Source organism: Battus philenor, unplaced genomic scaffold (genome assembly GCF_028537555.1).
Source record: "Battus philenor isolate CCGP_79_NKW_IND1 unplaced genomic scaffold, ilBatPhil1.0.hap1 SCAF_13, whole genome shotgun sequence".
Lineage (NCBI taxonomy): Eukaryota > Metazoa > Arthropoda > Insecta > Lepidoptera > Papilionidae > Battus > Battus philenor.
This window is the reverse complement of record NW_027181675.1, coordinates 13,585,999-13,604,987: the sequence shown is the minus strand read 5'-3', so window position 1 is coordinate 13,604,987 and position 18,989 is coordinate 13,585,999. Positions and strand designations below refer to the sequence as shown.

The window sequence follows — 18,989 nt, the reverse complement described above, 5'->3', positions numbered from 1 at the left end:
TAAACTGCGCTCGGAACCGGAGCACGCGTGATAACATGTACAAAGTACAATCTGTATTTGCATAAAATTCATTTCCTAACTTTAATTAATCGTTAACTTTGTGGATTGTACAATAGAACCATTGTGCATTACTTAAATATTTGTTTTACTATTTTGCAACACAGATTACCGTTATTACTATTCCTGTATAATTAGTATCTGTGGCGAAATTTAGTTGACTATTCAAATTATTTGTCAAATGAAACTGGGATGGTAAGATTGTCAAAACACATAAATTCATTGTTGCAGGTGCTGCCATCTACAATACGATCACAACTGGTGTATTCATCGTATTGTTCTGAGACCGTGACATTTATTCGATTTTCTCGATGACGCGACGACTCTAAAACAGGCCATGTAATCTGCACATTGTCACCATCGCTAGATTACCAACCAGTCTCGTCGTAAACGAGGTCTGGGGACAACTCCCCATCATACTAGATAGAAGCGTTGCTGGAGTTTCTTCCGCCACTTCGTCCAGTGCAGTAACGCTCTCCGAAATGGCAGTTGTTATTAGCCAGACAATAGCAACTGGCCAAGCCAAGTGCGGTCATATCAGTCTCTCTTGTGTCGGAATGCGGGCATTATCTATAAATGACAGCCTAAGCCCCCTCGTGGTGTCGCTCAAACTTAGTCACTCCATAGCGCTAGGCGGCCTCCCAATCCGTTAGTAATATGTTGCGGTCTGAGCCGTGGCTCTTCCAAGAGCACTTGATCTTCGTTACTTTAAAAGAGGTCTTAACCTAGGAGCACCCTACGCCCTGCCACCTCATACCCGCGAAATCTGCAAATGCCATTTAGGCAGCAGTGAGAGTCCTTTTAAAAAAATAGATGTGCAATCTATAATATAATAACTATAAGATATTTAGGCATATGATTTAGAGTATAGACCAAATGTAGTATAAGAAGGTTTTATATATATATAAAACCTTCTTAATAAGGCTTAGTTTCTCATTCTAATATATAGATTATCCGACGCCTCTATCACAAAATGTTGCAAATAATTACAATTGTCCAGTGGTTCATGACTAACCTACTACTTTTATAGAATGAATAGCCAAGGTACAACCTACAGGCCTCATTGTTTACAGGCAGCTATAACTTCAGTATTCAAGACAAGATTGAATTGGTTTCTTCTAAGCATTCGTTCGTCGTCTTACATCGTTTAACATTAGACGAGATAGAGGTCAAAAGCTTTGCTTATAAACGATAAAAAATACCTACCAATACGTGCGGTATAAAAGCATATTATCTATTCACATATAAACAAAGATTATTTACAATTAACTCGGCTCTAACATAAAGGAAGCGGCCATATCATTAACGGCGTACAAATTCAAATCGGAATTCGAATTTGAATTTTGAATGCGTGATAATAATTTGACATAAAAGTATTGTGGCCGTAGCTGCCAGGAATACGGAGCGTGTACGCCACAAGTTCATACAAACGGAACCGAAATAATTATAGAATAACCACTTAATTAAGATAGAGATATCAAAACCAACAATTGTTGAGTAATCACTAAGAGATTTGATGATAACAGAATTAATGTTATCTGTGAAATTTTGCCAACTACGTGTTACATTGTTACAAATGATCGGAGGTTGTTGCTAGGCAAGTTTTGGTCGCAGAGCAATGTTATACAGAATATCCACTAAAAAATTATTTTTGGATCGGAGTCTGACTGCTGCTCATATGGTATTTGTATTGGATAATCTTGTTTGTATTGTATGTACTTGCAGATGAAGCTATTTGGTCGCTTCGGAGGACGCTCTATTTGAACGCAATACAACGGTTTTTTTTATAGTTCTTTTATAATCAAATGTTTAGCATCCAATTTGTTCACACACGTGAATTATTATTTCGCCTCTCTTTGTCGTGTGTTTTATTTATTTTTCTTATAAAATACTATAGTTAAATACCTTATTATCTACCTTTTCTTACCATAATGTAACATTTAAATTGTTTTTAAACATTATATATTCAATACTAACCTCTTACTAACACAGACTACGTAAACATAGTTAAACTTACATATAATCTATAGTCACTGAATTACAATAAAAGTAATAATTATTATTTATAATTTAAGCCGTAGAACCTCCTTAGATAGTGATGATGATCTTGAAGGCCTGGATTAAAATCATTCTATAGTTAATTGAACTAAATCTGTACTGTATATGAAACAGTAATTTCAATCTATTGACGCTTATTGCAAGGCTCTTTCGCAATGATATCTTTTTTTTTTTTGTAGTGGCCTCCGCTATTGGGGACCCCTCCTTCCACCCCCTATTTTATTGGGAACGGGGTTTAGTATTTCTTAATAAATTTTTTTTCACTAGAATTTTCATAGTACACAATATCTTTTTTCCGCGTACCCTGTTGCTTCCGCTAAAGCCAGTAGCTCTGCCTCTCTATGATATCTATGGGGGAATATACCATAATCGATACGCTGGGCAGTTAGCGATCCCAGTATGGTATTATGTTACAAAGACGTCGCTGCCCATTCTCTTACTTGTTAGTGACCAGTGGCATATATAATTAATACACAAAGTTTGAATTATGTAAATCGAAATTCAAAAAAATATTCTGAAAATCGAAGCCGCAATCTGCGATCGCAAGAAACATATTGACGTGACTTAAATAATGCGTAAATGAATATTTACATTTTAATTATTTAAACTTCACATCGAACATCGACATCGAGACATCGAAATATTTATACAACAAAAAATATTTATTCACTTTTTTTGCTTCTATTCTTTTTCTTTCTCCAATCTACTAGATCTACATTCTTGTATAATTTCTTCTCTTAATTTATCTTTGCTTAAACTTAGCTCGGGGGTCCCTGAGAAGCTTCGGCTTGGATCAATACATTACAGTACCCGGCGATGAATATTGCACATCGACCTTTGGAAAGAGACAACCGGCTAATCTTTGCTTCGTAGAGCACTATCTCTGTCCCACACTACCTGTGTGACGTCTTGTCAGTTGTTGTATTTCGTGCGACAGAGATAACGCTCTACGAAGCCGAAATTAGCCGATTGTCTCTTTCCAAAGGGTCGATGTGCAAAATTTATCGCCGGGTACTGTATATGAAATATTACAGGATTGGTAGGTTACCGAGTTCTTACATTGCTTAAGAGGAGGATACATGGAGTAACCTGATGTAAAAGCCTCCGAGAAGGGAGGTCGGTTTAAGCTATCTCTTATCACGTGTGTAATATTTCGACTCATCTTCCACTTGGTCACATCTGGCTAATATATTTAATTATGAGGAGGCGAGAATTGCCTCCATAATAGGAGATGAAGAAAGCAGAACACCCTTCCCCAGTTTCTGCAAGAGAATCGTAGAAAATATCATTGAAAGAAATAAAACTTAGGTTAAAACGGTCGGCTAATGGTAAATAATAATAATCAATGATAATGTAACAAAACGAAATGTAAATAAAATACTAAATGAAAGAAACTTAAGATAAAACTTTAGAAATATATATATATAAATAATTTAAGTAAAAATGTAATACATTTTTACAATAAAATAGACTTAAACTTTTAGTGACTGAGGATAGGACGGAAGGTGACGAAAAAAAAAGGAATAAAGTTACTGAAAAATGTAAATGTTAAAGAGCGAAAGAAACTGTAAAACACAAAGAGAACTGATAAAATTATTGCCCCAACAAAACCCTGTTCCCAACAAAATAGAGGGTGAAACGAGAGGTTCCTAATAGTGAAGGCCAAAAAAATATTTAATTAGGAAATTACATCAATAAATACAGTTCAGTACACGGTCTTTGATTTGGCACATCCGGTAGATCATAGCAGGAGGCAAAGATCGATTGGGTTTGGTTTTATAGTGTTGTCTTTACATATTGCACCAGTAGCTTCATATAATATATAGAGTAGTCAAAGGTGATTATTTGTTTCAGTCGCGCCGATTCATTTGGAAGGTATTATAAAGGTAAATAAACAAAAATACTCACAATGACTTAAGATTAGGCATCTTGCTCAGATCTTCGACTGCGATGTGTTCCAACTTCGGCGCGTCGATAATTGAACTGCAAACAACGGACGGTTATTTTGACAGTGAGCCGGAATCAAAAACGACCTTAGTAACCAATATAATGTAAATAATAAGTATATATATATATATACACTACCCGATACCGCAAACGTTGTTTTGCCATGTATGTTATTTCCAGGAAACATTAAAAGACAAATAAGAAATAAGGGTTGATCGTAGAGGAATGAAAATTAAGGGTTATATGTATTTTTGTATACAGTATCATAAAAAAAAATAAAAAAATGTAGGGGGTGGACCACCTTTCTCATTTAGGGGGCCGATATGCACGCTAAGATTCACGAAAATCGGTCGAGCCGTTTCGGAAGAGTTCAATCACGCACAACGTGACACGATAATTTTATATATTAGATATATTGATGTATTATTCCTTCTTTACGGCAAGACGAAAGATATATCCGAATAAACGTCTGGCTACAATATAGTTTCTATTATTTACTAAGTTACTTCTTTTCAGCCGACGGACGCCCACTGCTTGCAGCAAATTCATGCGTTACTCTTAATATTTTTATTTTATTTTTGTTATTTTTCATACGTATACTTTATGTTGCACTGATGTGCTTTAACAATAAATAAAAAAAATTGTACAATTATCTTTTACAACTCGTAGAACGTGTTACGTGTATGTGGAATATGTTAACTAAATATAGTTTTTATTAAGCATATACACGCGTAATAAAATTAAATTTATCAAACCACTTGTGTAAAACCAGGCTTTATGATTACAACTGTGTTGTTTTTTTATGAAAGACGATTGTCTATTTTTAACTATGGCTCATTTATAGGAGCTATTTTCGGGACACTGAAAAATATTGCTTCATAGCTTTTTTGTATAAATATATGTGAAGACGTGTCTGATTTTTAATATATCCTATTATATGATACGGTTGTTATATTTTAATTGGATAAAAGATATACTTATGTAAATTTTAAAACTTAGTTATTGTAATTCATAAAAAATGATACTTTTAAACTTGTCGTCCATTTTGAGTCGATGTAGACAAGTTAATATTTACTACATGCATAAAGTATAATAGAAAAATATTATATACACATTCATCTATAATACTTTAGTAATCTGTGATACATATACCAACCTACCATAAGACATAAAAATTTCTATTCCCAAAAATAAGATGCTGTACATAGGTCGCCAATAACGGGGGCCATAAAAACCATATTGTAAACAACGTCAGTATAAAAGTTATAAAACTATCAGATACATTTATTACGAAAATATAGCTAATAAACCCGTCATTTAGACATACAATAGGATCGAATAGGAAATGGTTAGACAATGAAGTATTTATATACGTACAGGTGTTCGACGCGATGCAGGTGATAGCCGGCCGCGTGTATGGCACGCGCTGTGAGTCTCGTGATGTTGGTCTGGACCAGGACCACGGACAGTCCGCCTGTGTCTCCGTGCACTGGTCTCCCTACTGGAACAACATAATTTAAAGTTTTTATTGGCTAATATACACCGGAAATTACATACAAAATAGGTTATACTAAATATATAATAATAATACTATAATATACTAAAAAGTAATATATAATATCGACCATAATAAATACAACAATCCTTGAATACTTTTGAAAAAAAAGGAATTGAAAAGATTTATCTTTACCATTATCAAATCGTTCTAACACGTTAGTAATTTTGTTGTGAAATACTTTGTGAAATAATTGTGCAAAAAATCAAAGGTTCAATTTTGGGTCATTTAATAATCTTTTAAATAAGTGAACGTGTTACTTTATAATAATATTGTTATTACTTCTTCTTTTCAGTAGGTAGACAACAATTTCAAGGCATTGGCATTCCCGAAGATCGTCACAATGTCCGGTTTTGCTGCACCTATCCTGCGACTTTTCTCGCATCTGTTCACGTAGTGAGTGGTTCACGAAGAGCGCGTTTACCGGCGCAAATTACTGATTGCTCGTCAAATGGCGGGTGGGGTATATTCCTACGGCCGTTGGAGTAGAAAGGTTCTCAAGTGGCAACAATGAGCTAGTACATGTCGCGTGGGTAAACCCACTAGGTAGACCGACTATGCAATAAGGACATCTAAGTGATTTTTGGAGAAGACCTGTGACTTGCAGAGTGCGTATAAATAGATGACATCTTGTTAATCATTCGTCAATTCTTAAAAATGTTTTTTTTTTAATTATTCTCTAAAGTGACCTTTAGTATATAACGTGGGATTTTTCCAAGGGCCAGGGGCGGCTTAACCTATAGTGCAGGGTGTGCAATGCACACGGGCGCCGCCGTCTCAGCTAAGAGCATCTTCTCGGACCATCATGGCCGTAACTAATACCATACTGTAAGCTAAACCTGCATATAAAATAGCTTGTTGTAATATGAAAAAACTTTCTTGTTACGACGGCAAAGTTAATAGTTATATCCGGGGGGGTGGGGGTGGGGTGTCAGGCCTAGGGGGCGCCAGGGTTTCATTGCACCCGGGCACTACGCGAGCTAGAGCCGCCCCTGCCAAGGGCTGACAGGTCATAAGGTAGTAACAACACGAAGTCCGAAGTAAAAGTGTGTATGTCCGCGCTATATTATTTTTCGTTTATTAATTTTTTCACATTTCATTTTTTATTACCATACTCTTCTTCCATGCACCACATTATTTATCTTTCCTTTCTATCACTCTACAACTCTATCTATCTATCTCTTCTATTCTACACCACTCATCTATCCTCGTCAAGGCAATTTGGTCTTTTTATTACAGTTTATCACAGATTTTTGTTTATGAAATCTCTTATAGGTATATGTTTACACCTTGTTTATATTTATTGCATTTTTTGCCACAACCCTGTAGAATCTGAGGAAGGTCACTTTCTCTCTCTTCCTCCTTTTTAGCCAAAATGGAGGCGACATTGGCGTCCCCTATCCTTTTTTCTATTCGGCATTCGTTTTTGAAACGGAGCCCTCCAAATGTAGGGCATTCTTCTACCAGGTGGATCACGGTCTGGTCCACGCCTGGTTTACAGAAGCACGAGGGATCCTCCTAGAATTTAAACCTATGAAGGTACTCAGAGAACCCCCCGTGCCTCGTGAAGAGCAAGACCAAGACCGCGTCTACCTCCGTGCTGCGGCGCGGAGAATATAATTGTTATTATATAATTTTAAACCAATTATAGTAAGAAATTGAATTTGAACACTTTTGTACAAATTGTGCAATGGCAAACTAAATTCCTTATAGTAATTATTTATAAGTCAACTTATATTGGTTCAAAGATAACAAGTAAGTAAATTTGTAAATGTCATGCTACAAAATATGTGTATTTCATAATTATCACCATTATTTTAACCGTAAAATATCCGTGGCTAGACCCAGATCTTCCCCACAGATTATACATTTCCAGTAAGACAGGTTAGAAACAGTAAAATTATTTTTTTTAATAATTACCTGATTTTACAATCTCTCATTAGTTAATTAAAAATTAAAAAAAAATTACTTTAACATATATTCATACAATGTATGTACGATTAAAAGAATTATTCTTGAACAATTGCATTAGTAAATGTAACAGACATCAAAGTAAAGTTTGTGAGTTTTACAATCGCATTCAGATTGTTAGCACGTTTAACAGTGACAGAAAAAACATGAAAAATTGCCTTTACAGTCTAAAAAAATCTTTATACACATTTCTATTGTATTTTAATGTATTGTTTTGTGCCGCACAATTGTGTACATATATTTCGATAGCGTTGCGATTATTTCGACTTGACATTATTGTGTTAATTGTTTAAAGTATGTATTTTACAGGGTTTCTCTTAAAAACGAATGGTGACAAAACTGTTTTTTTTTTTTTTAATTTTAAATAGGAAGTCGTAGATAAGGAAAGTTTCGATTCGAGAGCGCTCGAGAGGGCCGTACCTTAGGACCTATTAATTTATATCACAAAAAAATTATTCTTCTTTTCAGCCGATGGGCGCCTACTGCAAGGCATTGACCTCCCCTAAAAGTCACTACGATTACCGCGCTGTCCGCATGCAGCGACTTTCTGTGAACTTAACTATGTAATTGGACCATCTAGTGGTATCTATCTATTTATCCACCTATCGATGCCGCATCTACCATCTAAATATTTCAATGATGTCACTATCACTATTTAGCCGTACGTTGTCCACGCCAAACAATATTTGAAACTATATATATATATATATATATATATATATATATATATAAAAATGTATATATATACATATCTATTTACATACACACCTAACATTTATTTATGTGTGTTTGTGTGTGTGTGTGTGTTTATATACATTTATCTTTATTTTATTCGATGTTTTTTTTATAATCAGAATACCTTTCCATTGCGAATTCGCGGGTATGAGTCTAGCAGGGCACAGAGGATGCCTTAACTAAATAATCTGGGTTATATTTTTTTGAATAGCTAACTCTTTTATCGTTCTACATACGGCTTTTGATATTTAGAAATGATTTCAATCAATGTTAAAGACGTTTAAAATCATATTACGACGATAAATAATTAAATATATATATTGTACTTTATGATTTTAAATTTATAACCTAAAAGTCTCTGTATTATGTGCATGATTTTTATAAATTATAAATTTATATATCTTGAAAAAAGAACCCCAGAAGCAATCTTTTTAACCCGTGAACATCTAGTGTCGTGTCAATTATGTGTCGTTATCAGTGACGCATACAATTAGTGATAACTGGGCCTGCGAAGGTTTGATAGATTGTCCTCTAGACGCACGCGGAGGCCATGTTTTGTTAAGATTATAAATAGTCCACGCACTAACATTAGATACGTAACTAGAAAATCCGTTGAAGTTTGTAACGATTAAAAATTGTTCCGGAGATTATCTCAGTGAAAAGTTTAGTGAATTAAAAAACACTAAGTGTATAAGAATATTAATGAATTTTAATAAAAGTGACCTACATAAGTTTTTATGGTTTATTTTTAGGATCCATATTCCACCGACATTAGCGTTTACATTTACGTATAAAATTTCCCAATTTTTTTCCTGCAGGTTACAATTTTACTATGTTTTTTTTTATGTCCAGTTTTTAAGATTACGTTTTGTGTAACCGCTTTCTCAACCTTGCTCTTCATTGCCATTCTTAGGTTGTACGCTAGTATCTGTGCAGCGGTTGCTGTATTCGCCACATCGATGAATCCTGCGATCGCATCTTGAGTCTTGAGTGTGATACACGCATGAGTTCGTGTGACGTGATATTGAGTGTATCATCCATCATATCCATCACCAAGTGATGGACACTGGTATACAGAAGGTGTATGGCGGGGCACATCCCTGAAGGGGCCGAAAGGTTCTTGAGGGGCGGCCACGAGACGGCAGGGGCGGCCACGAGCTGGCAGGGACAGCCATGAGTCGGCAGGATTGGCGCATGTGCCTTTCTCTACAAAGTGGACCGGCGACATTATTAAGTCGTTGAATGCGGGCAGAGCATCCCCGGTCTTCGTGAAGATCTTTGGTCAGGCAGAAGAATGAGACGTAGCGGTAGTCTCGTAGCTCTGACTGTTTCTTACTGTTATTGATAGTTGTTATATCCTACAGTCATGGCCAATCAACAGCTTAATTTCGTGAAATTATAAAATTAAAAAATAAGTAAGAAAAGGACCAATATTTAGCCACTTCCGCACATGCAGTGGTAGTCGTGCAACAAAGTGCACCGCCCGCCAGACCGCTGATAAGTGCGTATGCGGCAAACAATGCCAATCACACAACCGCCACCGCCAAATTACTCAACACGTGTTTCACCCCTCCGCGGTGCATCTTCAGGAGTTATGTTACACCGATTAGTGCCAAACACAGAGTTTGCCAACCACTGCATGTACGGAAGTGGCTAAATATTGGTCCTTTACTTACTTAGGATGGACTTCCGCAAGTTAACGCCTGATTCCATTAAAAATAAAAAAAATGTTCAATAAATTAATTGTTTCGGTGAATGGCCTATACCGTGTTCATATCCACTGGAGAACAAAGGTTTTGTTGTAACATTCTTCATAATATATCGACGAACATATCTCTCAACACATTAAGATGTACAAATAAATAATACTTGGATATTTTGGCAATATTCCAATATGCATTTCACACTCCAAACGGAACGAAAACATTAGCAACGCATTTTGTTATCGTTGATATTTTCTGAATATGATGGCCATCCCCGAAACTATTTATGCATATGCGAATATATTTATTTATATCTATATGTGTCGGAGAAATAGCCACAGATAACTAACGTAATTTTTTAAGACAGATCTTGGGTGGAGTTTTTTTTTCTGTTTCTTCTCCGTGGCTATAACTCCTAAATAAAGTAGAGTCAATAATAAAATAGATTAAAAAAAACTATATAACTCGGCGATCAATAAGAGTTCTATTAAATGTTCCAGTGTGAATAAATTCACCTTAAGGTAACAACGTCATGGGAGATCCGATAGCGCTTCAAATTACAACTTCTATCTTTTTGTAGTGTTAGTGCAGTGATTTCCAAAGTGGTCTATATCGATCCTTAGGGGTCTATGACTTGCAAGGGGTCTACATCAGCGAAAAAATATTTGGGGATCCATGAAATCAAAATGGGGGTCCACGACAACACATACACTGATAGTATTATTTATAAAAGTACCTATGAAGTAAAAAAAATGTTTATTTAATGTTACGTATATTTTACATAACAGATGCAAAATTTTATTTTGAGTAGTTTTAATTTAAATTCAATTAATAAATGTATAAATTAACACGTGTTTTTACTTTAAGTTTTTAACACTAAACTTTACTACAGTTAGAAATTTACAGGAAATCAATATCAGGTAAGTAGGGGGTCTACCCAACACGGAAAAACATAGCAAGGGGTCTACGACACAAAAAAGTTTGGGGAACTCTGTGTTAGTGCATCGTTATTACCAACAAGACTTATAAATATTTCTCTCGTGGTCGTCGTTTTAACCCATACACGCCCACGGGAAGGCATTATACTCCTCCTATGATATTTATAGAGAGATATACGACAATCGCCGTAGACAGAGGACTTTGCTATTCATGTTGTAAACACTTGTTTTTTTAGCAGTCGCAATTCTTTATAATTAACACAACAAAAATTCTTTATAACAAACACTTCATTTATCTATTTCTATAGGAGCTAGAGAATTTCATATATATATATATATATATATATATATATATATATATATATATATATATATATAAATTATCTTAAATATTAGTGGCATTGTCTAATTAACCTTGAGCAATCTAAGATTTCTTTCTCAATAGTAAGATAATTCTCGCCGAGCTTCCAACTTGTACAATAGTGAAGAACAAAGAAAAAAGATATATAATTAAATTAGGAATAATCAAATCATCTTCTGTGGTATTCCTTGTAATACTTTTGCAAAAGAAATAACACTTATGTTAAAATAAACTATACGACATGCTAAATAAACATTCAGTACAATGAGAGTAATTTATTAAAATAAACGAACGCGTTCAACGACTTCTGAATCGTTTTTGTAAACACGACACAATTCTTCGGTTTCTTTTGCAAAATATTTAGTAAAACATATTTTTTCCTTATTTTGATAATAATAAATCAATTAATGTTGTTGGATTTTATTTCTGTGTATTTCTCGTTTGTGGTTTTTTTACGATAAGTTTGTTATTCGTGAAAGAAGGCATATTTGGGGTATTTTTGTAATAGTTGTATGTTTATAAAAGTAACATATATCTTCAGATATAGTTTTACGTAACAATATTGAAATCTGTTTTGAGCAGAGGTAGTGTAGCGGAAAAGGACTGATTGCGATCATATGTCGCGGGTTTGATTCTCGGAATACAATCTCATATAATTCACACATATCAACAAAGTTTCCAGATGGGCAACATCAACTTCTGCATAGTATATCAACAACGCACTGCGATCGCCAACCCGACTTCCAAGCGTGGCGATTGTTGTATATCCCCCTAAAAGATAACTTTGAGGAAGGCCTAAACCATGTAGTTGCCGTCTATCACCTGACATAATCCTGATGATGATGTATTTTGAGACATTACACATTAGAATGTCTTAAGATCGTACACAATTGGAGGGCATGTGTGCGAAAACTTAGTCAAGATGGCGGAAAGTAGCGTGGCCATATTTGGGAGAAGCCTATATATAGTTTTTTTTTCTCCATCTCCATGTTGAAGCCTATAGTTGGAGTCTATAGGCTGATAATGATATGACTCCAAGTTTGCCAGATACAACTGTTAATTTTTCATTTAATAAATATTAATAATAGAATAACACGAGATGAGACAGTGTATAGTTATCATATATGGTTATTTTTACTCCTGCGTATCTAATAATGTTGCATGTAAATATAAATATATCACGTTTTGCTTTACAAATGTGTCTATGAACATACATCAGTTAACTGTCAAGGCACGGAAGGTTACCGCGGAATGCGCGCTGTCGTGACAAAGACGCGACACCGCCATCTTGTTAATTGCTTTTGCACTTTATGTGTCGTCTATAACGCACTGTTGAGATATTGAATTACTCATTGGATAATGGTTCTATTTTAAAATACATGTTTACTTTATTATTAACTAGTTAAACCGACGAAGATCTTAGAATTGCACGTCTAGTCAATGAATGAACAGAAATCGAAATTTAAATTAAAAAAAAAATTAAATTCAAATTCATACATCGCACGATTTATATTTTCAACATCAAAAATATTATCATATTTCAACGTTTATTGTTCTATTTTAGATGAAGATAAATCTAAAAATTAAAAAAGAATCTATATTGACCCAGTCGTTAATGAGTTTCAAATAGTGTAACTAAAAAGACTCTTTTATATTTAGAGTTGTTGGTAATAGGTATTAAATCAGTGTATGGCTCATTAAACTCCTTTAAAGGGTTACTGATATTTCCAATCATCTTATATAGATGTACGCTATGGCTTTTAGATTAAATTGCATTTCGTCACTTACAATCAAAAATGTTAAAGAGAAATTAGTCTCAATCAGCCACTAGTAAGTTTACGTAAATAAATAATTAATAGCCATCTTTTAATTAAATATAAAATTAACTTTGGTTCAATAATATTTCATTAGAACAAAAAAGTGTCTTCTGCTACATGAATATATTTAACGAGACTGAAGAAAGTAACCCTTATGTGAAATAAATTATACATAGAATCAAGCCTTTTTTAAAAAAGAAATCGGAATTTTCTTTAAAAAAATATTAAGATCGATTTTGAAAACTTTTAAATATATTTTTATCAAAACTATAATACATTTTTGAACAGTTATTGCGTCGTATTACATGATCTAATAAGTTGAAAGACCGTCACCGTGCAATGTGTTTAATGAAAATGTATGTAAATTTGGTTATTGCTTAAAACGTAGGTAATTAGAGTAAGTATATTGATAACTAAAGTTACTTTTTAATATAATTACTCGAATATAAGTGTTCACGTTCAAAGATATTACATTTTGAAACAGTAAAAAATTTATTAATACTATTTTTTTTTGTAAAACACCGTCAGAAAGGGATACAAAATATTATAGATGTATGATTTTTTAGAATGACAAAAAAGGTCTGCTTATAATACTTTATACATCTCAATATCTGTGTTGTCAACTGTAGGCAAAAAGACAGATGTATTTTCTCGAAGACGCCTCCATGTTGTTCTTATCACTTAGCGAATGACATTCATGACAACTGTATTACCCTGTGTTTACATTCGATACGTTCTCTACGATTTTTTAATTTTTATAAAAAAAATTTAACGAATTTATTCTGATCAAACATATTCCGGTTCTCAAATTAAAGAAGATTCCTTTTACAGGCTTCCATTGTTGTCTAAGTGACATTTTTAGAGTCCGGTTTAGGAGGATAGAGCGAGAAGGGTCCTAAACTTAAACCTTTAAAGAGCGTGGGGTCCTTGACTAGCCTCAGGTCTATTAAGTGACTTGGTTCCTACGAACGGACCTCGGCTTTGGGTGCCACTCGTTTAGCATTCCAACACAAGTGCGCCCAAGAGTGCCGAACCTGGACTTGGTCAACTACTACCTGTCTACCTAACATAACTATCACTTCGGAAAGAGTCAGCGCTGGGCAAAGTGGCTAACTGTTATATCTAATATTGGTGTTGGTGTTGGGATTTGTGTTCTCTGTAAAATATTGGTTGACCTCGTTTCTATTATAGCCGATTGATTTTCTAACTTATAAATGTTACAGTGTCGTCGCGTTGTCCCGAAATACGGACAAGTGTCTCGGTCTTAGATACGCGCGGCATAGGGATTGTTTTGTAAGCGATACCTACATAGCTATACTTACAATTTAAAAAAAAATATTAGTTTTAGTCGGCGCTATTGCTACAAGACACTCACCAACCCTTCTTATTTAACTTTGAAGAGGGTTCTATCCCTTCTTATATATCTTTGGAGAGACCTATATCCCTCCTTATATATCTTTGAAGAGGCCTATATCCCTTCATATATCTTTGAAGAGGCCAATATCCCTTCATATATCTTTGGAGAAGCCTATATCCCTTCTTATATATTTTTGGAGAGGCCTATATTCCTTCTTATATATCTTTGGAGAGGTCTTTATCCCTTCTTATATATCCTTGGAGAGGACTTTATCCCTTCTTATAAATCTTTGGAGAGGTCTTTATCCCTTCTTACATATCTTTGGAGAGTTTTATATCCCTTCTTATATATCTTTGGAGAGGTCTTTATCCCTTCTTATATATCTTTGGAGAGGCCTGTATCCCTTCATATATATTTGGAGAGGCCTACATCCCTTCTTATATATCTTTGGAGAGATCTTTATCCCTTCATATTTATCTTACGAATATAGCGTAAAGGAGTGGTAACCCTGACACTAATTGAGGTCTGTTTCCACTGGCACGCGTTCAGTCACATTGATGGTGTACACAATATTTACTCTTGAAAATGTTTCAAAGGAATAGACGACCCAGTTCTGTCATTTCTTTCAACGAATATGAGACATATCGGGGAATCCGTTCCTTTGTTGCGGTGTATGAAATGTTTGTTGATTGTGTCTTTAAGTAAAAAGCTAATAAATAGATTTGTAATAGTTTTGTATATTTCTTGGATATTCCAGAAGTCTGATATTTAGTTTTAAAAACGAATTTTATATCAAATCAACATTTGAATTTCTTCATGATACACATGAGAGGTCTGTGGGATCTCTTCTTCTTCGTTCACGACCAAATCTTTTACCACACAGACCGGTCGATTTTGGAATGCTTTACCGGTAAATATAAGACCTGCTCAGTCACTGCCTGTTTAAAAAAATGATTTAGGAATATTTACTAGACCATTCATTATTTATCCTTTAATTCGTTTTTTTATTTATTCTGTAGAAAGTGCCATCCAACTCTGTTTCATGTTTTTATTTATAATTAAATATTACACTGTGTTTATTATAAGTATATATAAATAGATATATACTATGTACATGCATCTGTATGTTTGTTTTGTCTATATGTACACGTTAACTATCCCTTATTTATACTTCTACTGTTTCCATACTATAGTTGTCTGGAAGAAGCTGCCTAGTGTGAAAAGACCGCCCATTGTACTCTTTTATTCTGTCGTATTGTTTTTGGTTATAGACGCATCCTGCAAGGCATAGGTCTTAGCCTAAAGGCATAGAGGAATATACAACAATCGCCACGCTCGGTAGGCGGCCTGGCGATTGCATTGTGGTATTATGGTACACAGAGGGAACTACTGTTCATCCTCTGGGATCTCGTTTGTGAGCAGCGGCAATCCCATGTGTTTCAAAGGTGTACATTATGAGATTCGATCTCTTTTGTTAAAATACAAAATAGTTAAGTTTCAGAAAATGTTAAAAAGTATAAGTATGACATTGACAAAAAAGTGTCGAAATCGAAGTGTAAAAAAAATATTAAAAAATAGTTAGTCGATAGAAAAACCAGCCATTATCTAATAAATTCATGCGTTACTTTGCGGAAGTCCATCCTAAGTAAGAAAAAGACTAATATATATCTACTTCCGTTACATAGCGGAAGTAGCTATATATTAGTCCTTTTCTTAAACCAGCCATTGTCAAAAGAATAGATGGTGATATAGTTCGTTTCTTATAGATGACCTTCCTTTGACAGCCCTAATCAACTGGAGGTCATCAGGCCGGGCCTTCAGACGGCAAATTGAGTACACAAGGCTTCACTAAATTACAAATATGGTGTCGCAGTTGTATACCATTAGGTAAGCTTTCGACTGAACTCAATAATTGCTTATAACTTTGAAATGTAATATACTTTTAGACCATTATTGTTAATAACATAGGACATTTCTACGTCTTATACAATATAGAACCACGGCCACGCAGGTTGGTAAATAATAGAAATGAACTTTTTTTCAAAGCACATTTGTTTTCATTTAATATATGTTAAACCTATTCAAAAATCTATGATTTTAGAAATCATAAATAACTTAATCATAATATACTATGAAAAAGCGTTTTTAAAATACGTATAAATACACATGAAATTTTATTATAGCTATTAATATGCAGTATGTAATTTATTAGACTGTCGCATTTAGCAGTAAAAATAAATTCATGTAACTTATTCAATTTTACACCTATAGCAGCCTAAATATTTTGTGATATTCAAAATATTGCATCTAATAGTCCTCGTCTCTGTTTTAGTTATATAGATGTCCACTACAAAGCACAGGCTTTCCATAAAGATATCTATGGTATATACCATAATCGCCACGCTTATCAGGCGGGTTGGCGATCCCAGTGTGGTATTATAGTACGTAGAGGACGCTGTTATCAATCCTCTGGAAACTTGTTTATGAGCAGTTGCAATTCTATATAACTAATGCAGGAAGTGTGAATAATATAATATTGTATTCCGGGAATCGAATCTGGGACATACGATCGAAATACTCAGTCTTCAACCACTGGGCGACTACTGATCGACATCAAATACTTCTAATGTAACAATTCCATTCAAATTTAGTTTCAATAAGTCTAGTAAGCAGTGACGAATTGAATTAGATTGAGCTGATCTTTTGTGGTCACAGGATAAAAATAGTAGGTATGTCAGAAGTTACCATACTGTATTTGCTACACAAATTTTGTACCAGAAAATAGCACCTATTATTGGCTAATGATAACTAGCTAATGATACGTTTACATTTGCCGTTTGAAGGCGCCGACGCGTTTTTGGTTCTCATGTTGATTAATATATTGTTACGTACTGTAGGTTCTGACTCGAAATGAAACACCACTGGTTGACAAGGAGTCCTTTATTCACAAATCAGATGGTTTCCCTACTTTAACACAAAGTATAATTTCGCTTAATCCAAACTACGTTTCCAAATCGCTCAAGAAATCATTGTCCAGATAACTAGTCTAATGGTTACTTTGTATCACTGATCGTAGATCCTAATCTTATAACTGGAAAAATAACACTGAACTGTCGTCATGGGGAGTACACCTATTTATACCACCGAAAAGGTTCTAGTAAGTTCGAGAAAGTCCTCGGTTAGAATTTTCGCGAACAGTACACAAAAATTTATAAATAACTTCAAGTTCACGCGTGTTCTTGATCTATATAGTTCACGCGGGTTCAGTGTTATATTGTTTAGAGGGTTCTGGATAAATATAAAAGAATTATCATATACGGGATGTTCGGTTATAGGTTTAAAAGCTATAAAGGGGTGAATGTATTGCACATTTGTCAGCAAAAAGCTTCAAATCTTCTTCCTGTCATCGTATATAAACTCTGAAATGTATTATATTCTTTTTTTTTCTATACGAATGCAAGTAGCTAAACTATTCTGGTAAATATTTTCTTCCCCTAGCTGGATCGACGACATAATTAAAGTCGCCAGAAATCGCTGGATGCCGGCAGCTCAAAACTATCCTCATAGTGATCTTTAGGGTAAGTCTACGTCTTACAATGAGCGTTCATCGGTTGAAAAGAAGAAAAAGATTTGCAAGGACAGATATTTATTAAATTATTTACAATATTATCATTTCATTATTTATTATTTCTAAAATACATTTTTGTTTAGGGTGTAACATTCATTAATTGATAGAAAACTATATATATATTCACTACTTTGTAGCTTTTATATCTATAACCTAACATTCTGTTTAATTTTTAAACATAACATTCAAAGTTACCTTGTCTTGCACAACCGCATCATATATTAACACAATAGTTGATAAAAGATTAACTATCATTATAAATCGCAAATGCAATCAATAAACCATTGTACAATACCATTCTGCTATTAACACAGCCATCAAACAAGGTCGCGAAATTCCCAATATGGCGGCCATAAAAATGACAGGAAATGAATTTGACAGTACTGATGTGCTGTTGCATAGTAACTCTGTGCAGATTTTTTTTTAAATTCAATGTACAAAGACAACAAATTATTTCAAATTGGAGGATATATAAAGAGTTTTATTTACTAATGGGTTTTACCAAAATGTTTTTAATTGTTATTAAATTAAAAATACATACATAGCAATTACTTACGGGTATATAAGCTTCAAAAAAAAAGAATATTTATTTGTGTATGATTAGTCATTTGCTAACAAAAAGCTTTAACGCTTTTACACCTATTTCCAACCATCCTGATAAAGTGATCACTCTAAAATATGTGACGTCAATTTAATTTTAAATTTTGAATTTTAAATTTTGAATCGACAGACTATTAACACAGCAGGGACAGATAGTAAACAATAATTAATTTAAATAAGTAGTAAACCGAATTTACTGGTACTTTTTAATGTAATGTTTAATGATATATGGATCCGAGACATGGTCATTCACGACGGCCCT

At 34.1% G+C, this 18,989-nt stretch overlaps 1 protein-coding gene across 2 annotated transcripts in view; it reads right to left on the bottom strand.

Moving 5' to 3' along the window:
• LOC137933208 (lutropin-choriogonadotropic hormone receptor-like) overlaps positions 1–18,989 on the bottom strand; it is a 60,486-nt gene that overhangs the window by 12,752 nt on the left and 28,745 nt on the right. Inside the window, exons 2-3 of one of the 2 annotated variants that reach the window (XM_068777053.1) lie at positions 5,440–5,563; positions 4,024–4,098 (exon numbers count right to left, since the gene is read on the bottom strand). In XM_068777053.1, coding sequence (XP_068633154.1) covers positions 4,024–4,098; positions 5,440–5,563 — 199 coding nt within the window. The remainder of the gene's footprint in view (positions 1–4,023; positions 4,099–5,439; positions 5,564–18,989) is intronic. The other variant, XM_068777054.1, reaches the window with a different exon arrangement.